Source organism: Callionymus lyra, chromosome 14, assembly GCF_982586985.1.
Source record: "Callionymus lyra chromosome 14, fCalLyr1.hap1.1, whole genome shotgun sequence".
Lineage (NCBI taxonomy): Eukaryota > Metazoa > Chordata > Actinopteri > Syngnathiformes > Callionymidae > Callionymus > Callionymus lyra.
The window spans coordinates 8,507,236-8,532,869 of NC_141831.1; the positions used below are offsets into that span (position 1 = coordinate 8,507,236).

The 25,634-nt window shown below is 36.0% G+C and overlaps 1 protein-coding gene across 1 annotated transcript; it reads right to left on the reverse strand.

Moving 5' to 3' along the window:
- Window positions 1-1,037: 1,037 nt before the first annotated feature.
- On the reverse strand, window positions 1,038-25,423 carry ltn1 (listerin E3 ubiquitin protein ligase 1). Its single transcript, XM_087806866.1, has 31 exons — window positions 25,299-25,423; window positions 24,896-25,102; window positions 24,709-24,807; window positions 23,172-23,402; window positions 23,044-23,096; window positions 22,795-22,975; window positions 21,262-21,435; window positions 21,008-21,198; window positions 19,799-19,946; window positions 19,502-19,744; window positions 18,136-18,438; window positions 17,865-18,062; window positions 17,756-17,797; window positions 16,815-16,998; window positions 14,328-14,567; window positions 14,114-14,267; window positions 13,897-14,047; window positions 13,607-13,817; window positions 12,149-12,299; window positions 11,755-11,999; window positions 10,388-10,523; window positions 9,098-9,242; window positions 8,809-9,025; window positions 7,575-7,812; window positions 6,321-6,398; window positions 6,071-6,257; window positions 5,842-6,007; window positions 4,354-4,574; window positions 4,077-4,271; window positions 1,544-1,711; window positions 1,038-1,462 (listed from the first exon to the last, which is right to left on the reverse strand). The coding sequence occupies exons 1-31, from the start codon at window positions 25,338-25,340 to the stop codon at window positions 1,400-1,402; spliced, it is 5,262 nt and encodes a 1,753-aa protein (XP_087662992.1). The 5' UTR covers window positions 25,341-25,423; the 3' UTR covers window positions 1,038-1,399.
- Window positions 25,424-25,634: the final 211 nt, after the last annotated feature.

Genomic DNA, 25,634 nt, shown 5'->3' on the forward strand with positions numbered 1-25,634 from the left:
GGTCACATGACCTGTCAGTCGACAGTTTAAACCTCAGAGACGAACTCACCTGTTAGCACGAGCGTCCGCGAGCTCCTGAACTCACCTGCAGCGACAGGTGCGAACAATTGAGGGAAATCTTTTAGTGGGAGGAGTCACGTGACTGACGTTATTTACGGTCATATATTTTGGGGCAAATTTGACCTCAGATATTTGATACTTTTAGAAAAATATTCGTATGAAGCAACATTTGTTTAGTTTTTTTGTAATTTCATAACTTTTCAAAGATCAGAAAAAAAATTATAAAAATAATTTACTTTTTTTTTATTATTTATACTTGAGTTATCCCTTATTTTCTTATTTTTCCTATCGTCACACTCCAGCCTCATATAAAGAATGTAAATATAAATGTATGATGACGCGTTAAAAAAGCGCTTCTTCAACTGTTGCACTGCATTGTGGGACTTGTTGAAGAGAATATGTCACAAGCGAGGGAGAGGAATATTTTTATTGTGCCAATGCTGCCCCCTGGTGGATGTTCATTGTAGCGTCATAAACGCATAAGTGACCCATTGAGTAGAAAGTGTTTGTGTTTAAAAAAGAAAAGTAAGGTTAGAAGTATTTTATGAAGGGAAAGTATCTACATGTATACACTAAAATAATTGATACAGAAAAATTAATCGATCATAAAGCTTTAACATATATGTTCTAAAAAGATTATACTACACGCTTTTTTTTTTATAAAGAAAATTAAAGGAAAACTCAATAAAAAAATAAACATGGACAATAAAAATATACAAAATAAAGGCATATTATTTTTAAAGTATTTTTTTATTCACTAACTATTCAGTCAATCAGCTTAAAATTAAAGGTGAATAAAAAACGTTTTAAAACAAAGCACTTTAAGTATATTGTAGCAATGATTGTGTATATTTTTTAAAAGTACAATATAAATGTTATATAGTAGTATCACACTAGGCCACACTTTGGCTTTTCATATATTTAGTTGTAAGATTTAAGCTGCTTATTATTTTTAAAGACACCAAAAAAAGAAGGTATATTTTAATCATGATTTTCCGACAGAGTATTTTATTTGTGTGTGTACAGCAGCAGGAGGAAACGGTAAACATCCCAGAATATCCTCTTGAACCGATGATTGACATGAGCCACAAATTCTATTCACAGTTTCTTTACACTCCTAAATATTAGGAAATATACGTGAAACCTGATGGGGAAAGAAAAAAAAAACAACTGCAGTTTAAAAATGATGAATTCCTTATTTCGATGTTTTTAAAATGTATAAAAGAAGAAAAAAACATGTCGGATATTTTAACATCTGAAATTAAATCATTGTTGTTGTTTTTTGAGGTCGACGTCTTCATCCGGGTCTGGATCAGGAAGAAAATACTGGTTTAAGATCTCAGAAGAAAGTTTCTCTGCAGAGCGGACATGTTGACTTGTTGCTGGACGTGAACCACTTGTACTGTGAGGAGAAGAAGAAGAAGAAGAAAAAGAAGAAGAAGGTCAACACGAGGTCGCAGCGACCAGGAAGTGCTGGACGTACCAGACACGCCGAGTGGAACTTCTTCTTGCAGGTGCGACAGGCCTTCTTGGGCAGCGAGTAGTTGGATCCGTGGATGACGGAGAAGCAGATCATGCAGTCCTCGATGCCCTCGAACCTCTTGTCCACGTTGTTCTTCCACAGAGCCAGACCCTCCATGATGCTGCCGTTCTGTGGGGGGGGGGGGGGGAGGTGTTGTGATATTCTCGTTTCAATCATTCACGAATAACTGTTCTAAATTTAATCATTTTTAATTTGTAGCTTTTTGAATTCAATATAGAGATATTGGCGTAAAAGTGCCACCAGACATTACTAATGGAGTACCGAGCTACTTGATCAAACTCTCAGCCAATCATACGACGAACAGACCATCATGTGACTATGAAGGACAATAAATGACACAAGTATAAATAACTGTATAATAAGTATAAATGTATTAATAGTTCTGATTGTATTTTTGTTGAAGAACTATGTTTTTCTGTATATAAATATTTATTCATGTATTTATACATGTAGTCTTTTATTTATTCATGTATTTATACATTGTCTTTTTTTTAAATGTATTTATTTATACATTTAGTATTTTATTTATTTATCCATTTTTACATTTTGTCTTTTTTTTTATTCATGTATTTATACATTTTGTCTCTTATTTATTCATGTATTTATACATTTCATCTTTTTTATTCATGTATTTATACATTTCATCTTTTATTCATTCATGTATTTATACATTTCATCTTTTTTTATTCATGTATTTATACATTTTGTCTCTTATTTATTCATGTATTTATACATTTCATCTTTTTTATCCATGTATTTATACATTTCATCTTTTATTCATTCATGTATTTATACATTTCATCTTTTTTTATTCATGTATTTATACATTTCATCTTTTTTATTCATGTATTTATACATTTTGTCTCTTATTTATTCATGTATTTATACATGTAGTCTTTTATTTATTCATGTATTTATACATTGTCTTTTTTTAATTTATTTATTTATACATTTAGTCTTTTATTTATTCATACATTTTTACATTTTGTCTTTTTTTTTATTCATGTATTTATACATTTTGTCTCTTCTTTATTCATGTATTTATACATCGAGTCTTTTATTCATTCATGTATTTATAAATTTCACATTTTTATTCATGTATTTATACATTTCATCTTTTTTTATTCATGTATTTATACATTTCATCTTTTTTTATTCATGTATTTATACATTTCATCTTTTTTATTCATGTATTTATACATTTTGTCTCTTATTTATTCATGTATTTATACATGTAGTCTTTTATTTATTCATGTATTTATACATTGTCTTTTTTTAATTTATTTATTTATACATTTAGTCTTTTATTTATTCATACATTTTTACATTTTGTCTTTTTTTTTATTCATGTATTTATACATTTTGTCTCTTCTTTATTCATGTATTTATACATCGAGTCTTTTATTCATTCATGTATTTATAAATTTCACATTTTTATTCATGTATTTATACATTTCATCTTTTTTTATTCATGTATTTATACATTTCATCTTTTATTCATTCATGTATTTATACATTTCATCTTTTTTTATTCATGTATTTATACATTTTGTTGGCTTCATGCAAAATTCAATGGGCGGGCATAAGGTGTTCAAACCTACTTAATTTGCATACTGCCAACAAAATGTATAAATACACGAATGAATAAAAGAAGAAATGGATAACTACATGAATGAATAAAAAAAGAAATGGATAAATACATGAATTAATAAAAGAAGAAATGTATAAATACATGAACGAATAAAAGAAGAAATGTATAAATACATGAACGAATAAAAGAAGAAATTTATAAATACATGAATTAATAAAAAGAAGAAATGTATAAATACATGAATTAATAAAAGAAGAAATGGATAAATACATGAACGAATAAAAGAAGAAATGTATAAATACATGAATTAATAAAAGAAGAAATGGATAAATACATGAATTAATAAAAGAAGAAATGGATAAATACATGAACGAATAAAAGAAGAAATGGATAAATACATGAATTAATAAAAGAAGAAATGTATAAATACATGAACGAATAAAAGAAGAAATGTATAAATACATGAATTAATAAAAGAAGAAATGTATAAATACATGAATTAATAAAAGAAGAAATGTATAAATACATGAATTAATAAAAGAAGAAATGGATAAAAACACATAAATAATTAAATGTTTTTATTTAAACGGTACGATTTAAAGTATTTGCGACTGGTCTGGTAAAATCACACTATTAGACCAACATTTTTATATTGAATTTTAAAGGCTAGAAATTAAAAAATAATTAATTTTGAAAGTTGTCTTTTTAATTTTTGGAAGTAGTTTATATATTAAAATTATTTTTAATATTTGATTCCGTTATTAAAACCAAAAAGAGTAATTTAAACTCTCAATACAGAAACGATTAAATTATCAAAGCTATATTTCTACGTTAAACCTTCAACATCGCGGCGTCGCCGACACACCTGCACAGGTGACTCACCTGGTGCGTCAGGTACGTGCTGAGCTGCAGCATCCAGTTCCTCCACTGCTGCACGGCGACGCCCACTCGCCTCCCGCTCTCCACGGCGATGGATCCCAGGGGGTGGTTCTGCGGCAGCTGGATCACCAGCTCGATGAAGATGTCGTCCACGGAGTAGGTGGCGATGACCTCGCGCGCCGCCGAGCGAGCCTTCACCTGTGGGGGGGGGAACGAAAAAAACAACTCTCGGTGACTCTACTGGCTTGACCTCTAGAGGTCGGAGGTCAAAGAAACGTACGGTCATGTTCTCGAACATCTGCGTGCTGGTGTGGACCGAGGAGATCTCCTGGCCCGATAGAACCGGGCTGACGTGTTTGGTGGTGAACTTGTCGGCGGCGGCGCTGACTCGCTTCTCCTGGCTCGTCCACCAGAGGCGCACCATGGCGGGCAGGTGCTGCACCGCGCTGTAGTACACGCTGCAGGCCAGGTGGGGGAGCTCCCACTGGACGCCGGCGCTCTCTGGCAGGAGGAGAAATCAAGTTTAATTACTGAGGAGAAGTTTTCCATGGAAGTATATCAGTACCACTGGAATTTTTTATTTTACTTGACGTTTTTAAGCTTTTTAAACATTTGTATTTAATAATTTCTATGATAAAAAGGTTGAATTTTTTTTTTTTTTGTTGTTGTTTTTTTAATAATTCATTTAAAAGGTTGGATTTGATTTTCAAATTCTTCCCAAAGAGTTTGATTTTTCTAATAGTTAAAAAACTAATTTTCTCAAATCAATATATTTTTAATTTGTAGCTTTTAAAATTCGACATAAAAGTTTTGGTATAATTTGAAGGTAGTTTTTTTAATTTTTAACCTGAAAAATATATTCTCAAATTCAATAACAGTTCAAACCATCCATTTATTAAAAATATTTATATTTCTTAATAGAAGTACGTTTTTTTATAGAAAAAAAAAAAATTGGCCAGAGGCAACTTTTCTGTAATTAAAAATATATATTTTATTGCCTGCAGAATATTTTATTTTTATCTTTATTTTAAATTAAATCAACTTTCTCTTTAATCTAAGCAACGTTTTTTGTTCATACATTTATTTTGCCTGGAACACATTTTTCTGCAATTGAAAATATTTACATTTTTAGTACAAGTACATTTATTTAACTTTTTCTTCAATCAAAGCAATTATTTTTCTCATTAAAACATTTATTTCACTTTGACCACATTTTTCCCTTATATTTTTTTAAGTAATTATTTGTCCGATGGAAACAACAAAGAAAATGTTTTTATTTAGAAACTTTTTTTTGACGGATTAATAAAGAAACAAAACTACCTTCATAGTATAAAGGTGCCACCAATTTCCTAAACTCAATAATTTAATAAAATAAATAAATTAAATTAAATTAAAAATCGACCTTTCAATTTACAAATTATTGAATAAAATTATTTTTAATAAACTGCTTAAAAACAACAATATTTCAATTAAAACAAAAACATTTGAAATATTAAATTCAGTCGCTAAATACTCTGCTGACACTAGTAAGTAAGTAAGTAATTTTTATTTGTATAGCGCTTTTCCAGACCAGGGTCACAAAGCGCTTAAACAATCAAAACAATATTCAATAAAGTACATACTTTAAAGATCAAGATAAAACTGATAACACAACAGGAGTTCCAGAAAATCAAGGAAAAGCCTGAACAAATAGAAACGTCTTAAGATGTTTCTTAAAGGAGTCAGTAGATCATCAAACACTAGACACTGAGCTTCTTGGTTTTCTTACTGTCGACGTCCAAAGACAGCGTCTCCGTGAAGAAGGTTTTGGGTTCTTTGGCGTCGGGGGCCTGACCCGGGTACACCGGGTTCTCGGGCATGAGCTTGAACAGCTGCAGCAGCAGCTTGTTGAGCGATCCGCTGCTCTTCAGGTGTTGGGAATAATGCGCTCGCAGCTGAGGACGAACGGGGGAAACGTTAAGAGACGAGAAGACGACTGGAAAGTGAGGACGACTCACGTGGGACGGCGACGACTTGAAGAAGGTGAGCAGGAGCTTCCAGGACAGCAGGTATCCCAGGATGCACGAGGACTCCACGCTCTGGGGCTGGACCTCGGCCGACTCGCCCACCTGGAGACCCGCCAGGATGTTGTCGCACAGGTCCTCGCACGTGGAGACGACGCTCATGAGGGCGGCGGGCGGAGACCTGAGGACGTCCACGTCAATCGCCAAAGATCAAGACATGTCGTGGAGAATGAAAGAAACTCACAGGCTCTGCTCGCTCCCTTCCTCGTCCGGTTTAACGCCGTCAGCTTCTCCGTCAAACTCCGGCAACTGCGGCATCACCCTTTGAGCAACACAGCGTCCATGAAGAGCAGCTCAGAGGGACTTTTTTTCAGGATTTTAAAGAAATTAACATTGATTTTTCACTGGAAATAAATACATTAAAATGTATTTTAAGCAAATACATTGACGCTTGATGGTTTTATTAAAATTAAGATTCATGTAAATCCAATAAGATAAGATAAGAGACAGATTATGGAAGTCAAAAATTATAATCTAATAAGTTGATGGGAATTTTACACACTTGTTAAAGAAGTGTATCGTCAAGAATCTGGAGATAGGATACCTATCACGGTACAGGGGCAACGATACGATATATAGTGATACTGTAGTAACAAGGATATATTTGTAGTATTGTCGAGTACTTGACTCTGGTGTTGCAGAATTTACAGACCACATGACTGTTGACGAAGTCGTAACTGCTTTCATTTGTTTTGAAACCAAAATATGTCCAGCAGTCGACCGTATCCTCTCATCCTCAGTAATAAAAAAAAAAAGTTAAATTTACTAAATGCCTCTCTTTAGAAACTTACATTTTGTAATTTGTATAAGTGTGTTTTGGCAACAATCTGGTGATACAATACATATCAAAGTAAAAGGGAAAAGGCGCGATACATTGTGATACTGTAGTAACAAGTATATATTTGTAGTATTGTGGAGTACTTGACTCTGGTGTTGTAGAATTTACAGACCACATGACTCTTAACAAAGTTGTAACTGCTTTCATTGGTTTTCAAAGCAAAATATGTCCAAACATCAGCTTTAAAAGCTACTGGAGTCACTGTATCCTCTCGTCCTCAGTCATTGCCGGGATTTTCATTGTTCCTTTAACTGAGTAGGACGTATAAACTGCTGCCATTTGGCGGCTGGAAGTTTAATTTCAACACTTAAATGAACAAACTCTGAATACTTCTACATTAATTGTATGATTAGAAAACTTCTTTTTTTTTTTAACGATACAGTGCTGTTGAATATCAATACATATTTTTTTTAATATTACGATATTTAAGTGCTTCAATATTTTCTTACAACCATAGTTTGGCAAATATAAAATTATTCCACCTCACAACCAAAAGTGCTTTAAAGATTTGGCCGCTTTATGGGAAAAAAAGTTTTGTTAAACCGTTTTAAATTATTTATTAGACTGGTTAATCGGAGGTCAAAGGTCAACCCTACTCACTTCCCCAGCACGTGGTACACGGCCACCTGCAGCGCTCGGGTCTTGAAGAGCAGCAGCGGGCAGCAGGTGTTGAGGAGGGTCTGCAGGGGCTCCGGCAGGTTGGTCTTCTGGTCGGCGATGAACCGGGGCGGGAGGGAGTTGTGGTTCAGCTGCTGGACCGGCACGTGGGTCAGCGCCACGCCGACGGACCGCAGCGGCGCCAGAGGAAACAGCGAGTCGTCCGGTTCTTTGAAGGCTTCTGCGGAGAAACATCAATATGGATGGAAATACATTAGTTTTTGCTTATTCTAAAATGGCTCAAATCACAGAAATTTACCATTTTTATCTACTTTTTATATTTATTTTGGCATAATTTTGAATATTTTATTCACAAAACTAGCTTTAAAACCATAGATAGATGTTTATAATATTTTAAAACTAGTTTTAAAACCATAGATGGATGTTTAAAATACTTTAAAACTAGCTTTAAAACCATAGATAGATGTTTATAATATTTTAAAACTAGCTTTAAAACCATAGATAGATGTTTAAAATACTTTAAAACTTTCTTTAAATCCATAGATGGATGTTTAAAATACTTTAAAAGTAGCTTTAAAACCATAGATAGATATTTAAAATACTTTAAAACTAGCTTTAAAACCATAGATAGATGTTTATAATACTTTAAAACTAGCTTTAAAACCATAGATGGATGTTTAAAATACTTTAAAACCATAGATGGATGTTTAAAATACTTTAAAACTAGCTTTAAAACCATAGATGGATGTTTAAAATACTTTAAAACTAGCTTTAAAACCATAGATGGATGTTTAAAATACTTTAAAACTAGCTTTAAAACCATTGATAGATGTTTATAATACTTTAAAACTAGCTTTAAAACCATAGATAGATGTTTAAAATACTTTAAAACCATAGATAGATGTTTAAAATACTTTAAAACTCGCTTTAAAACCATAGATAGATGTTTAAAATACTTTAAAACTAGCTTTAAAACCATAGATAGATGTTTAAAATACTTTAAAACCATAGATAGATGTTTATAATACTTTAAAACTAGCTTTAAAATCATATATAGATGTTTAAAATACTTTAAAACCATAGATAGATGCTTATAATCCTTTAAAACTAGCTTTAAAACCATAGATAGATGCTTATAATCCTTTAAAACTAGCTTTAAAACCATAGATGGATGTTTAAAATACTTTAAAACTAGCTTTCAAATCCTTATAAACACCTATGATCTTGACGGGCAGAGGCAACAGGAGGCTGTAGATTCCTTCCACGAAGAAGTCCGTCCATTCCCCGGCGAGTCCCGGCGGCAGCTTCTCCATCAGCTCCGGCGGCGTCGGCGCCGCGAAGAAGCGACTCAGCTTCACGATCATGGCGGCGTTCTCGCACAGACACAGCTGCACCCAGGGGTCCCACAGGGCGCCCACGTTGTCGCTGGACGTCTGCGGGAGACGATGAAGAGTTGATGAAGGACGTGGAAGGTTTTTTCGTTATCGACGCGGGTTTTCTTTTACCTCCAGCCAGGCCAGCAGAGAACACAGCAGGAAGTCCCACTGGCCGCCGCCGAGCACCGACGCGCCGCGAGTCACCAGGAGCGACAGGAAGCGCGTCATCTCCACGATGAGACTCAACTGACGGGCGCTGGCCTTGGACAAGTCTCTGGAGAATAGATTCAATCAGGAAGTTTGATTACGTTGGAAAAATACACAACTCTTTTAACTCCATTGACGACAAGAATGACTGAATATTTTAAGTTTACGTTTAACCTCAAAAGGTTTTTTTACGATCTAGACAAATTTTTAACACGGAGCACAGGAGCTTTGCACTTATATAACAGTCATTACGGTAAAAAGGGCGAACATCAAAAGTAATGGAGTGAAAGAGAATAGTTCTTACTGCATTTCCTTATTTATATACACACACATGTCTCTGTTTTATTATTTCATCCAAGTCTTATAAACAGAGAACAGGAGCTTTGCACTTATATAACAGTCATTACGGTAAAAAGACCGAACACCAAAAGTAATGAGTGAAAGAAAACAGCTTTTACTGTATTTCCTTATTTATATACACACACGTCTCATTTATTTAATCTAAGTCTTATAACAGGGTAAATATTTTTTATATTTCTTCTCAATTTACAAACATATTTATTACATCACTCCTTACCGTGTTACAAAGTGAAAAAAAACTGAATTTAAATTACTTATTTGTATCAACTTAAACTGTTTTAACGACTACTTGTCCGGATATTATGCAGTTTTATCTTTCCCTTTTAAGTATATACTCTATGGTTATTGTTTTGATTGTTTAAGCGCTTTGTGACCCTGGTCTAGAAAAGCACTATATAAATATAAATTACTTACTTACATACTTACATCATTATGTTGAATAAATGCCAGATATTGAAACTATAATATTTAACTCTGATTTGATATTATAAAAAACTTCATCCATTAAATCAAATAAACACTTGATATGATTCTAGTAATAAAAATTGATTTAAAAGTACATTTTCTAAAGGTATTTCCCTTTTGTTTTTTATATAATTTTGAATTTAAGCTCCCACTAATGATCATATATTATATACGAGTAGTTTTCTTAATATTTAAGGATCAAAATATAGAAAAACAGACAAAAGAAAGAAGAGAAAATATATACAAGACATACAAAAAACACCAAAGTTTAATTGATTTGTTTTAGTCATAAATTTCCATTTGTTTTTTATTCATCCAGCTCGTTATTTGTGGAACTATAAGTTACAAAAAAGTTCAATAATCACCTATAAGAGAGAGTTTTCTTACCCTCCAAACAGGAACCACTCCTCCCTGCTGTTCCTCCACTCCATCATAGTGGCCAGAACCGCCTGCAGAACCTCCTCCTCCACTGGGGTGTCGGCCTCCAGACACACCAGCAGCACCGTCAGAGGCGCCTGGATGTCTGAGGGTCAGGAGACGACTTTCGATTAAGCACATTTACTGAGGTCACAGGGGTCAAACGCAATCACACAAGGGGTCAAAATCTAAAAGTCATGGGGAGAACACCAGTGCTGTGTCACAAATTTCATACTTCTCTTAGTATACTACAAGTTAGTATGCATCAGGATAGTGTACATGCTAACTAGTACGCAAATTCTCCACAGATAGTATGTCTCAAATCAAACACTGCTGCTACACACTAACAGGAAATGACGCGACAGCTTCTTCTTCTACTACTATTTAACGATGTTGCAACCAGCTCTAGGTTCTAAGAATTGAGACGCACTAAGGCACAAAAAACACTATCTTTGAGTACGCTAGTATGCGATTTGAGACACAGCACAGGTATTCTTACGAAAAAGGAAGTCTTAATCTCAATTTATCTAAAATATCTTCTTCTCCAAACAAAATCCAGTTAAGACACCCATCGTCTTTGTTCCTTATCTTATCTTAAAGGGCAACTTAAGTATGAATTCAAGTGTTTTTTTAATTGATCTTTGTTTTCTACACATTTAATCTTGTTGACTGTAACCACGCCCACTCTGCTGTGATTGGTCAAACGCCAAGGTTTGTCACCGCGCGTCATCAATCCCGGAAGTCTCCGCCTCCAATTGACTCTTTGTATAAACAAAGCGGGGGTGATTACAGCTGGCTTGCCATCGTTACAAAATAATGGACTCCGCTCTTGTAACCTCTTGTTCGCCCAGATTTTTAAAGCAAGTTTATAAAGTAATATTTTCAAAACATGGTCATGATGAGGTACTTTTACTGGATCTTGGAGACTTCAACTTTTGTAACATGTGAGCGAGTCAGGAGAGTTAGGTTTTTAAATAAAATTTAATATTATTATTATCATATCAACATGAATCTACTTAAACATTCGTAACATTAACTGACCGTCTTTAAATCTTTCCTTAAACCAACAAAATGCACCTTTTTTAAACTGGATTATTCACCGTGATTCCTGTTTTGTAGTTTTTACCTTAAAAAACTTTTTAAAAAACACTTTATGCACCTCTCTTAACTTCTAAAACTCCTGTCTTATTGTTTGACTGTTGCTTTCAATCTGTCTGTTCGTTGTCCTTGTGTGCTTTGAAAGGCCCAAATCATATTATTGATTAAATTGATAACTGATCAACCGATTTGTCGGGTCATCGTTATCTTGCCATCGGGGTCAAGTCGAAGTCGCTCACCGTCGTTCTCCTGCCAGTTGACGATGGCCGCAGTGGCCAGTGCCACCAGCGCGTCCCGCTCGTCTCTGGTCATGAGCGGACACATCACCTGCAGCGAGCTCAGCTGGCTCTGGGTGGACGGCATCGTCAAACTGTCGACCGACCCGCGGAGCTTCCTCAAGTCTGAACCGTGAGACGCCGCCAGGTTGTTGGAATGGATGAAGTTTTCCAGGGTCAACGACCACAATCCTCCTTCCTCCAACGACCTGCAAATAAAAAGGTGATTCAACATTAATTTTGTCCTCATTGTTACCAGCAGGACGACACATGAATTCAGTTCCCTTGATCTTCCTTCCACACTCCATGAGGAACATCATCACACGTTCACGAAAGGTTAATTGATTCTCGTCCTCACCGCGTGTAAAGAGTCTGCAGCAGGTCGTTGGTGGGCACGAGCGAGTGAAGATCCTCCACGAGGCCCAGGTCAGCCAACAGGCCGAGATGGTTGCCGGTCGGTCTGTGCTCCACCTCCCTGCACCACTGGAGGGCGAACAGCAGCTCCGCGACTGTTGGGACGTGTAGGAGTGGATTTAACAATATGATTTAAAGCTGCAGTTATTCATTATATTATTATTATTATTATTAATTATACTGCACAGTGATGTCGTCATAGGCGTAAGGTAAGGTAAGGTAGAACTTTATTGATTAGAATTAAAGATAAGTGGCTGCCATATTTTAAGAAAATATCAATACACTTGAATATTGCAATATTTTTTCACAATACTGCATCAAATATTCACCGCGTTTGTTCAATTAAACTTCCGGGACCACTAGGTGGCAGCAGTCACTACTTCATACGCAGCTAGAGGAACAGTGAAATCCTGCGAGATGACTGAGGGCCAGAGGATACGGTCAATTTCAGCCGGTTTAAAAAATATAAACAATTAACTTGGAAATATTCAGAGATGGTTCATTTTAGTGTTGAAATTAAACTTCCAGCCACTAGGTGGCAGCAGGCATTACGTCCTATGCAGCAAGAGGAACGTTGAAATCATGCGAGATGGCTGAGGACGAGAGGATACAGTCAACTTCTGAAACTTTTTTTTTTAAATATGCAATTAGAATAGAATATTCAGAGTTTGTTCATGTTAGTGTTGAAATTGGACTTCCAGCCACTAGATGGCAGCAGTCATTACGTCCTACGCAGCAAGAGGAACATAAGATCCTGAGAGATGACTGGGGACGAGAGGATACAGTCAACTTCCGGATTTTTTTTTAAATATGCAATTAACATACAATATTCAGAGTTTGTTCATTTTAGTGTTGACATTAAACTTCCAGCCACTAGATGGCAGCAGTCATTACATCATACACAGCAAGAGGAACATGAAATCCTGCGAGATGACTGAGGACAACAATTGTATTAATGATTTCTATGTTGAATGATTGAATTGATTTTTTTTAAATATAATAATTCCAATTATTCCAAAAGAAACTACTTAAATTAAAAAAAATAATAATAATTTAATTTAATTCAATATATTGATGTTGGTATAACAGAGCAATGCGTTAAAAGGCAACGCATTAAAAAAAAAGTATTGAGTTTAGAATATGTATTTTTTTAATGATTGGAAATCAGAATATCAAAAAACATTTGGAAAATATTCACGTTTTGTGATTTAAATATTTAAATAAATAATGAAATGCTAAAAAACTATTTAATGAATTTAAAGATTTAAATATCCTGAGGCTACTGATATACTTCCATAAAAGATTAAGATCGCAGCTGAGCGAGTAAATATAAACAAACTCTCTACGGGAAATGTAAAAACAGAACAAAGCTCAAACAATAAAGACAGAATAAAAGTAAAACCTGTATCCTTGAGGTCCGGAAGGTTCAAACATCCATCTCTTCCCTCAGGATCACCAGGAGAGGGCGCCACCGTCTGGATGACTCTCCCCAGCAGAGCGCTCGTGCAAAGGTGAGCCGGCAACCTGTTGGACGTGTCGCACCTCCACATGTCCACCGAGGACTTGTCGAAGGTCCCCCTGTAGCGACCCGACAGCAGACTGGTCTTGATCCACTGCAGGGGACGAAAGAAGAAGAAGCGAGACGTCAGAAAGTGACTCTTCGATTTCCCCCGAGCAGTGCTCGTCCATCACCTGAGGGGGTAAGGCGTTGCGGATCTTCTCCCACCCTGATCTGCTGGGGATCAAATGAGAGAAGAACTGGACGAGGGAGGAGGATTCGTGCTCGGTCACGGCGCCGAGGGTCTCCACTAGATTTTGGACGGCACGTACCAACACCTGTAGACTGAAGTCCATGTCGGGAGGAATATGATCTTAGTTTTGTGTCAAGAAAAATGGGACATTTTCTAACCTTTTGGTGTCGAGGGAGGTCAAGGTCAGTCGGTTCTTGACCCACTTGGCTGCACTCGGCAGGAAACCATCTGCCTTCACCTCGTACTCCGAGTGTTGGACCAGAGATCGGATTCCAGACGTACACACTTTCCTCAGCTTCTCCAAAAGTGAGTCTTTAAAGAAAACAAAACAGTTATTTAACCTTCAAATGAATCCCATTTCCACACAGTTACCTGACAGGTAGGTGTGTTTCTGGTCCTGAGCCGTGAGCTGGAAAACGGTGAAGAGAAGGTCCTCGGCCGAGAGCAGCAGGAGACAGTCCTGCACCGAGGAGAAGAAGGTGGAGGCCACGTCGCAGATGAAGGAGACCAGCGGGTCCATGTTGCCGGCGTCCGACAGCTTCTTGGTCTCGGAGAGGGTGGAGTGGAGCTTCTCCAGGATCTTCTCCATGTAGACTTCGCCGATGAGAGGTTCTGAAATATATACCAGTAGATCAGTGCCGTCATAAAATTGTAAAGGTCGAATCTTACATTTTAAACATTGCTAATTTTTATCATTTCATTAGTTTTGGGGAATAATTAAATCATTTCTATATTGAAAATAATGTTCAATTTGTTTTCATTGAATTCACTGATTTGTATATTGAAAATGTTTTATTTTTTTTATTTTTTTTACGCAGAGTTTGATATTCTAATTCCAATAATTATACATAACATTAATATTTTATTTATAGACTTTTAAATTAAGTATTGTCTGGTAGCATCATTATATTGACAATTTTACATTTTAAAGGCTGGGAATTGAAAAATATTGAACATTTATTTTTTATTCTTGTATCATTAATAATTAATTGTTCTACATTCAATTTTATAATTTTTAATTTGTTGCCTTTTTCGGTGTCTGCCGGCACTGTTATCCAAATGCTTTTATACATGTTAAATTTAAATGGCCAAGAATAAAAAAAAATGCTGAATTAAAACATTTTATTTATTAATTATATGAATAATCAAAACAAAAATGTATTAATTTTGAAAGTATTCAATTTGTTTAATTAAACTATTAAAAAACGGTTTATATGTGTAATAAATGTTTATAAAAATGCAAAATAATATATCCATTTTAATTAAATCATTAATTTAAATCATTTTTTTAATGTATTGCATCCGTTTTGTCTGCTCCCAAATTTTTCTTAAATTGAATTTAAATGGCTAAAAATTAAAGGAAATATTAACTTCATTTTATTTTTTTTAATTATTGGAATAATTATATCAAACTCAAAATTTGTCCATTTTGAAAATATTCATCATTAAAAAATCCAACTATTAAAAAAACTAATTCAAGCCATCAATATGTATAAATTATTGAATTTAAACATTTTTAAAATGCTAACAAAAAAACATTAATAAAAAAATGAAAAGTTTCAACATATAAAAAGTTAGATTTAACCATTCAATATTCTGATGGCTCTGATATACTTCGATACTAAAATATCACAATAACTCACATATACACAAAGTAACCATCACAATCCTCCATAATGTTCACTGTAACAAATGGCCAGTTAAAGAAACAATTATTCAGCTCATCCGTCTTTCTCCCAATCCTAGCGTTCCGCAGATTATCCCAGGTTTATACATTATTTTTTAACAATGCACGCCGCCGTCGTTTGCTCGGAAAAACTGCTCGGCTGCAGAAATGACGACAGAAGGATTCATGGCTTTATGGCTCCGGAGGCGTCGACTGCTGACTCAGCCCAGTGGACGTGATCTCCGAGCCAGAGCCGCTGACCTATGAGATTGAGTTCACCTGGAGCTCCTCTGACAAACTTTTTTTTACTGCTTTAAAAGTCAGAAAACCTAAATCAGAAGCTGCAACCTTTGGTTTCACAACATTAAATGACATCGAAACAAAAAGATTAATTGATTAACTGAGGAATGACAGGGTTTAAAAACTCAATAACACAAATAGCCAACATCTATTTGCGGTTTAGTTTGTGGGAACGATTGTCAAACAAACTGTCTTGTACTTGAAATACGAGTCTAAATGTGACATTTTGTTTTATAATCCCTTTAAGAAACTTTTTATCTTTCTTATCTTTGAAACTTCTGTTTTACTGTTGTCATTTTAACCATTTTATAATCTATGGTGTCCTGAAAGGCGCCTTATAAATACAATAAATTATTATTCTTATGTTCTTTTTATACTTTAAAACGAAACAGAAACTTTTTATTTATATAGTATTTACTCTTCCATAAGTCTCAGTAGGATTGTTGACATTTATAATCTTACTCACATCTTTATAAATCAGAAAATCTATCATTAATCTACTTTGAAGTCGGACGACCATCATGCGAGCGACTTTAAATGACTTTCCTGGGAAGATTTTGGGCTAAACACACGTGATTCAAAAGATATGGGGGGTTGTAATGAGCAAATGCCAAATGTGATCAGTGACAATAACACCAAGAGTTTTATCTTTTTAGTTTAAAACTAGGTAATTGAGAACTTCTTTACAGACAGACGGGAAAATGGTCAGTAATTCAAGTGTCGACACGTGGAAGCTTCACCTTGTAGTGTCGTCTCATAGGAACTAATAAAAAGGTTCAGTTGAATAAACCCGTTTGGAATTTGCTCCTGCAGACTTACTCCGATTTAAAGACTTTATACAGGAGCAAACATTGTCGTTGCTCAGACAAAGGAGAAAGAAAAAATGTTTTTACCATTGTTACGATGCTGAGAAAGCACCAGGCTGATCAGAGTCCAACTGCTGGGCGACGAAGAAGAAGAGGAAGAAGAACGTTCCACCTTGCAAAGCTCCTTCGTTAATCTCAGAAGTCGTTCCCCGAGAATTGAGCCTTTGAGCCAATCCCGGCAGCTCATGTGAGTCTCAGCATCAGCACAAGCCTGTAAAAGTATATATTTATATATATATACAGTATATATATCAATATTTAATAACAGGGTTTCAACAGTTTAAAGCAACTTTAATTTATGTTCCATTTAACATGAAAATAACAAATAAAAAAACACATTAACGATACAAACATTAGGGACAATCTCACTAAAATGTTTATCTTAACATAAAATAAACATGAACTGAAAAACTTTCCTTTGAATTACCACAAAATACAGCATTTTTTCGTGCAGAAAATTGTCATTTTAAAGTAAATAAATAAACGGTACTAAATATTTTCACATTTGAAACCAACATTATATTTTTTTTATGTGTTCTTTCAAGACTATTGAGAGACAATGTAATTTCAATCAAGACCTTATTCTTAGATTTATCTTAGATTCCTGAAGGAACCATGAATAAGAATATTTAATTTTAGAAGGTCATCTTTAGAGCAGTGGTCCCAAAGAGTTATTTGCCACTGGGCGGAAACAGAAAGAAAAAACTATTCATATAATATCATTTCTATTTATCATAACTGTCTAAAAGGAGTTGAATTTTTCTAAAAAGGTATATAGTAACTCTGTAGTAACATAAGTTTGTCACTCGTGACACGTCAAGACGCTGGTGTCACTGCAGTTTCCTCAAAAAATGAACTATTTTAAGTAGTGAAAATGAGTCAAACACAGACTTTATGTGATACATCATCAATAAAAAGCCGACATTAAACTGGTCCGAGGTGAAAAAGAAGTGATTTAGAGCACGTACCTTCTGGATGATCAGCAGGATAACGGCCCACTCCAGATTCATCTGTGGAGGGATTTAAGTTAAGTTACAGATCACACATAGACACGTATAAATTAGAATCTCTGGTTACCGTGGTGATGTGGTTAAGCATGCGGGTGGTCTCCTGCGGGCTGCAACAGTGGAGGGAGCTGAAAATCATCTCGACCAAGTGTTCCGTGTCTTTGCTCTTCTTCCCGGCGAGCCAGACCGTCACTCGCTCCAGCAGGAACTGGACGGCGGGATTGTTGGCGTCCGTCTTCTTCTCGCCGCCGCTCTCCTCTTGTAGGGTCTGAAAAAACGAAAAGAGTCTCAGTTAAGAGGCGGCAGAATGAAAAGAATCGATTCTTTCAAATCGGTCGTACGCTGAAGATCTTCGGCGTGTGGAAAGACCGCAGGAGACGGGAGAGGAAGACGAGATGCGGCTCAGAGTTCCTCTGGTCCACGTGCACCAGGCACAGGTGGGCCAGCTGGCAGACCACGTTCTCGAAATGTTGCGTCTGCGGGGATTCGAGAGCCGTTTCTTTCACGAGCGCTGAAGCCGTCTGGACGGGTTTCTCCGCAAAGTCTTTCTCGGTATCGGTCTTCTCCTCCTCCGATAGAGAGATCTTGACAGACTTCTTCTTCAGTAGGTTCTTGGCGGTTCTTTTCTCTGGGTATCTCATCACCTAAAGAGGAAGAGTTAAAAGGGAATCAGGGACTAGAAAAGATTTTATATACGAGCATTTTTTAAATAAAGAATCGTTGCACTGGTGCAGGAACAAGAAGATGAGGATGAAGACGATAAATACATTTATTTTCTTCCTCCTCATCTCTAAGAAAAATACTAAAAAATATTATTGAAACTGAAAAAAGGTTGAAGTCAATGAAGATTAAGGAAATAAATGACATAAAAAGAGATAAAACCGCTACAATAAAATTAAAAAATAATAATAATAAAGTCAGAAAATAGTTGAGGAATAGGAAGAAGCAGAAGTAGATCTAGATCTAATAGGTAAAGTGAATTAAGAGAAGTGGAAAAAAGATGAAACAAATGGAGGATGTGGTAGAAGTGGAAAAAGAAGAAGGAGAAGATGTAGAAGTTTGAGTAGAAGCAGTATGAGGAGAGAGAGAGAGGGTAGAGATAGACAAGATAATAGAGAGAAAAGACAGACAGAGAGAGGAGAGAGATGGAGGGGGGAAAAGTGGGAGAAAGGGGAAAGATAGATAGACGATGGAAAATAAAAGAGAGAGAAGGAAAAGAGAGGGAGAAGAGAGAAAGACAAGAGCGAGAAAGAGAGAGATAAGTAAGGAAGAAAAGAGAGGGGAATTGACAGAAGAGAAAGAGAAGAAAAAATGCAAGGGAAGAAGAGAGAAAGGACAGAAGAGAAGAGAGAAAGACGTGAGAGAAAAGTTGAGAGAGAAAGGACAAGAAAGAAGAGAGAAAAACAAAAGAAAAAGGACAAGACAGAAGAGAGAGACAAGACAAGAGAAAGGACAAAAGAGAAGAACGACGAGAGAGAGGAAGGACAAGAGATAAGAGAGAAAGACAAGAAAGATAGGAGAGAGAAAGACAAGAGAGGAAGGACAAGAAAAAAAAGAGGGAAAGACGAGAGAGAAAGACATGTTCGACAGAATATAGAAGACAGAAAGACATGAGGGACAGAAGATGGAAGACAGAAAGACATGAGGGACAGAAGATGGAAGACAGAAAGACATGATGAAGAAAGGAGAAAAAAGAGAACAGTTCACCTGCAACAAAGTAGAAATGCCGTCCAGAGCCTGCTGATCCGGCTGCTCCTTGTCAGTGTAGTTGACGCACAGAACACCCAGCTCTGACCAGAAGTCTGTCACGAGTGCTTGAAACACATCACTGTCTTCCCCGTCACTGATGCCTCTCTTCTCCCACGACACCAGCATCTCCGTGACCAGAAGGAACAGAGGTCCGTTCTGCAGCGACGCACTTCCAAGAGCTTTCTCCAGCAGCGGCAGCAGCTACGAGCAACAGAGTCAGCGACGCTCGTTTCATACGTGGAGCTGCAGCTTTACCTGTTCTGAGATCAGCATCGTTCGGATCTTCCTCTGAGCCTCGTCTGGATCCGTGTTCTGCAACACGGTGAACCTCAAACACTCCACTGTGGACGCGACGATGACGGCGCTCTCCGACGGACTGGAGTGTGCTCGCTCACTGCTGAGGCTGAAGCAATGGAAACATCATTTGATTGAATAGTTTTGAATGTTTAAAATGAATGTTAAAATTTAAATGTTTGGTTGTTTTTCAAATAATTTGGGGAAATAATGTTAGAAATAAAGGGAAATAATTGGGGAAAATCAATGGAAATAATGTGAAAATAAAGGGAGAAGATAAAGGGAAATAATTAGGAAAAATAAATAAAGATCATGTGAAAAAAAATGGAAATAATTAGAGAAAATAAATGCAAATATTGTAGGGAAATAATGAGGGGAAAATAAATGAAAATAATGTTGGAAATTAATGTAAATAATTAGGAAAAATAAATGTAAATAATTAGGAAAAATAAATGTAAATAATTAGGAAAAATAAATGAAAATAATTAAGAGAAAATAAATGAAAATATTGTAGGGAAATAATGAGGGAAAATAAAGGAAAAAAATGTGAAAATAAATGGAAAATATTAGAGAAAATAAATGCAAATGATGCAGGGAAATAATTAGGAAAAATAAATGAAAATAATGTGAAAATAAATGGAAATAATTAGAGAAATTAAATGCAAATATTGTAGGGAAATAATGAGGGAAAATAAATGAAAATAATGTGAAAATAAATGGAAATAATTAGAGAAATTAAATGCAAATATTGTAGGGAAATAATGAGCGAAAATAAATGAAAAAAAAGTGAAAATAAATGGAAAGAATTAGAGAAAATAAATGCAAATGATGTAGGGAAATAATTAGGAAAAATAAATGAAAATAATTGGGGGTTTTTTCACACAAAGTTTTTGGTTCCAATAAATGAAAAATAAATGTTCAAATTTTCTATTTTTTGTATTATTATTATTATATCATAGCCTTTTAAATTGAATTAATAAAATGTATCATAGAGTCACCAGACAGTACCAAACGAGTACCAAGCTACTTCATCCAACCGTCACATGACTAGTCTAGTTTGGAATTTAATTATTTTAAAAACAAAATGTAATGCTTCAAAATAAAAACATATACATGAAGTAACATGAAGCTAATTCAAGGGAGGTTTGAGGAGTGAAAATGTGTTCTTACCCGTCCAAGAGTGAGGAGAAGAAAGTGGTGAAGAAGTCCAAAGGAGGGTCAGTGACTTGTTCAGGCAGTTTACTGAGCAACGGCATCAGATTGGGATGCAGAGACTTGGCCATGCCTTTGCCTCCGTCTTTTAAAAGCGTCCACAGTTTCGGTAAGAAGCCTTTCCTCGCGTTGACGTGTGTCCAGCAGTCCTGGAAGAAAAAACGAGTCACGTCACGGCGTCGGGATGAAAAACAGGGTTTTTTAACACTCACGGCTATAGTGGACACAACGTGAAGAACCGCCTCCCAGACAGACGGCAGCACCAGAGGGTCCGTGTCGTCGATGCTGAGAAGGACGGCCGGACAGAGTCGAGGCGCCTCGGCCTGCATCAGCGCCGGCGTCAGTTCGCAGAGAGAACACAGCGTCTCGAAGAAGGCTCCCTTGACCTGCGGCCACACAGTAACAATACTATAAGACTCACTTTCAGGGTTTTTAAATATCATTTTAAATTACATTTAAGAACAAAATCGACAATTAACCAAAATTGACGAGTGACAAAAACACCACAGAAATTATTGATGCAACCATGGTTTTTGAAAAATCAAACCAAATACAGCAAAACCTCGTAGTGGGCGAGAAAATAAAAATCTATTTATTTTTATACAAAAATATTTTGGTTCATTATTCTATATCATTTTTTAACAGCACAGTTTTGATTTTTAAAAATGAAAAAAAAACAGTTGTTTTTTTATCTATCTTTTTTGGTTTAATTATATTTTATATACAATATAAACTTTTTTTTTTTTTTTAATATTTCACAGGCAAATACTCAAGGCATTTGTTAATTTTTGTGCAGTTTCTAAAACTACAGCTAGATGGCAGCAGTCATTACATTCTCTGTAGCTATAGGAACATTGAAATCCCTCGAAAACCAAGCTGTGACTGAGGACGAGAGGATACAGACGAGTCCAGCAACTTTTTTTTAAGCGGATGCTTGGAAATCATCTGTCTTTCAGTCGTATTCATTCAGCCAGATAAGAGTCAGGAAATGTCGACAAAAATCCAGTGTAATCCGTAAAAATAAAAATTCAAGTTATGATGATGAGTGTTTTCAAATACATCAACTCAAATCGTATTGTGAGCTGAATATACAGAATCCAATGGTATCATTAGACAAGTGTATCACTACAGCCTTATTGCCTTGTACATGTTGCCTATAACCATATTCTCCAAGTTGGTCCGTAAACCATGTTAAAGTCGTCTTGTTAGTTCATCTATTGTGATGTTATTTTGTTGACAACTCATTAATGTTACCAGAAATTATGAGGTTTTAAAACCAACATGGAATCTTACTAACAATGTTTCCACATTTTAAGACTTTGACTTAAGAATTTGTAAATGTCAATAAAGGCAACACTTCACGTTTCTCATAACCACACCCACTCTGATGTGATTGGTCAAACATCAAGATTTGTCACCACGCGTCACCAATCCCGAAGTTTCCACCTCCAAGGGACTCATTGTATAAACAAAGTGGGGCATGATTACAGCTGGCTGGAGGAGGAGTGAAGCTATTATTCTTTCATAATGGACCCCGCTCTTGTAACCTCTCGTTTGCCAAGATTTCAGAGCAACTTTATAAATGAATATCGTCAAAACATGGTCATGATGAGGAACATACTGCATCTTGGAGAGAAACTTTTGAAACATGCGTGTCAGGAGAGTGCGAGTTTAACATTAGTTGACCTTTAAAAGGATCCATGGGAGCCTTCATTTTAAGTCGTCACTGTAATGCATCTCAGTACCTGTGGCGTTTTATGTTTGCTGAACTTCCAAAACTTCCCTTCCGTCACGAGCTGCGCCAGTCTGGGCTCCAAAGCCTCCCGCTCGCTCTGAGGCAGAAGCGACAGCAGCTTCTTCACTCCGAGGAGAGAGCTGGTGAGCATGCGCAGGAATTTCGCTTCCCTCTCCTCCTCCATCACACTCCTGATGAAAGGAAAAAAAAATTAAAATGTGATCCAAATGTTATTTTAACTTGTTTCAATCCGACTTACTGTGGGTCACTCAGTGTTTCTGCAGTATCCTTTAACAGAATGTCTTGAATGACCTGCAGGAGCATGAAAATAATCGTCGTCACTAAAGAACCGCATCGAGTCGATCACTAGTAATCATCACGACTCACGTTCAGGATCTCCTCCTTGCAGAAACCGAGCGCCTCGGGCTGTTTGGCGGGTGAGAACGCCGCCTGGAAGGCCTGGCAGGCGGCGGAGGCCGCGGGCGTGTACGTGTCACACTGGGACAGGATCCAGTGGCCCATCAAGCTCTTCAGGAAGGGGGCGAGGCCGCGACGCACTTTCAGCACCAGCTGCTCGAAGGCCAGTTGGGTGGACTCTCGGATTCTACGATCATGGTCCTGAAAAAGACAGGAGAGTTTAAAACATATGTATTTTCTGCAGTAAATTTACATAGTTCCCATCAGAATATCTCCTGCATTGATCCGGAATCACAACATTCAGATATTTAATCAAACTCTGAAAACATGGTATTTACACGGTACAAATGTCAGGTGAGAAATATATTCCCACACAAGAACAACCGCCAAAAATAATTAAACATTATTTCATTGTTTGATTCAAGTTTATAACAGGACATAATTATGGTAAGAAAAAGTAAAACTAATTCATATGCTTACGGAGATACATTTGATATAAATAGATAATATGTATATAATTACAAACAAGGTAAAAAAGAAAAAGAGGGATAATGGTAATACAACAATAATGTCAAGAAAATGGTTAAATATATAAAGTTCACTTGATATATGAAGATTTTAAATGACATAAATCACATTCATTTTTTTAAGACTTTGGATTTAAGACTGCGTAGGTTCATCCAGGTCCAGTGGTTTCAAAGAGAGTCTATTGTGTAGAGTTCTACAGTGCAGTTAATTCCAGTTCCTTATTTTCTAATTTTAATTTAATGGAGACTAATGTTAGAAATAAAGGAAAATAATTAGGAAAGAATAAATGGAAATAATGTGAAAATAAATGAAAATAATTTAGGAAAATAAAGGGAAATAATTAGAGAAAATAAATGCAAATATTGTAGGGAAATAATGAGGGAAATTAAACGGAAAAATTAGAGAAAATAAATGAAAATAATGTTGAGACATAATCAGGAAAAATAAATGAAAACAATGTGAAAATAAATGGAAATAATTAGAGAAAATAAATGCAAATATTGTAGGGAAATAATGAGGGAAATTAAACGGAAAAATTAGAGAAAATAAATGAAAATAATGTTGAGACATAATCAGGAAAAATAAATGAAAATAATGTGAAAATAAATGGAAATAATTAGAGAAAATAAATGCAAATATTATAGGGAAATAATGAGGGAAATTAAATGAAAATAATTGTTTTTTTATTATTATATCATAGCCTTTTAAATTGAATTAAAAAATGTATTATAGAGTCACCAGACAGTACCAAACGAGTTATTTATTTTTTAATTCATAAATGTAATGCCTTTTGAGACTTACTAAGGATCCTGAGAACCCCTGAGTTATCTATCATAATCTCAGGTTCTACGAATTGGTGCGAAGCCCTCTAACGGCTTCGCTATTGGTTTAAGACGAGGTGGAGCCTCAGGGTAAACCAATAGCGAAGCCGTTAGAGGGCGGAGCACCAATATGAAGTAGAACCCATCGTTTTGCTCACCACTGATATCTTGCAGTAAATTCTGGGCCAGTAAGGCAGCACCCCTTTCACATCTTCAGCATCCCGTTCCTGACACATGGCCCCAAAGTCCTGGACTGCCTTTGGATCAGTGAAAAACAAAAACAAACTTTTATCATCTCGTACAAAAAAAATGTTTCTTAAAACACTTCCGAGAGTTCAGCCTCACTTTTAGCCTCGTGACCCCATCTCTTTTGGACAGTTTCCTCAGGACCAGTCTGAAGTCAGCGTCCACCAGGTTGTCGATCTCTTCGGCTCCATGGATGGCAGGAACATAGCTCAGGTCGGACGTGATCGACGTGTCAAAACCGACGAACCCGGGGATGACGCCTCCTTCCCGGGTCAGAACTTCGGCAGCCCGGCCACTGCTGGAAGGCTGGGGAAATAAAAAATGAGCGGAAACACGCATTTAAATGAATTGAATGTTTTAAACGTCATTTAAACGAGAAATATAGCGGGAAAGTAAAGTAGCTTCCTGAAGCTAGCTAGTGTTAGCTGTTTACATTTAGGTCGGCGAACAAAATGTCAACTATTTAAAAGGATTTAGAGTTTATATTAAACATTACACCTACCCGAACGTTCCCCTTTGTTCGCTGCTTATTCTTTCCCCCCATGACTCGGTCCAAACATGTACGCTGTTCGGGAAAAATGAGCTGTAGTTTAGTGCGTTGAGTCACACATGGACCGAAGACTACAACTCTCAGTGACCCGGAAGTGATCCGAGTTATACCGGAAACACGAAATGAACGTAAACAAAACAGAAATTCGTGATTTTTTTTTCTTTACGATTTATTGTGAAACACACGTATTGCCGAAATAGAGAAACGATTTCATGTTAAAATATTAAACTTAAATAATTGATTTGCAAAACAACAGTTTTCGGCTCACACTTGTCAATAATGATCACT

What these genes read in the sequence shown, in the direction of transcription:
- ltn1 (XM_087806866.1), bottom strand. Translation starts at nt 25,340, where the DNA reads ATGGGGGGAAAGAATAAGCAGCGAACAAAGGGGAACGTTCGG. An exon ending in TTTACTGCAAGATATCAGTG is followed by an intron (nt 23,403 to 24,708) that starts GTGAGCAAAACG and finishes TGTCTTTTTCAG; the next exon opens with GACCATGATCGTAGAATCCG. An exon ending in GTGTACCACGTGCTGGGGAA is followed by an intron (nt 6,399 to 7,574) that starts GTGAGTAGGGTT and finishes TGTTGCTCAAAG; the next exon opens with GGTGATGCCGCAGTTGCCGG.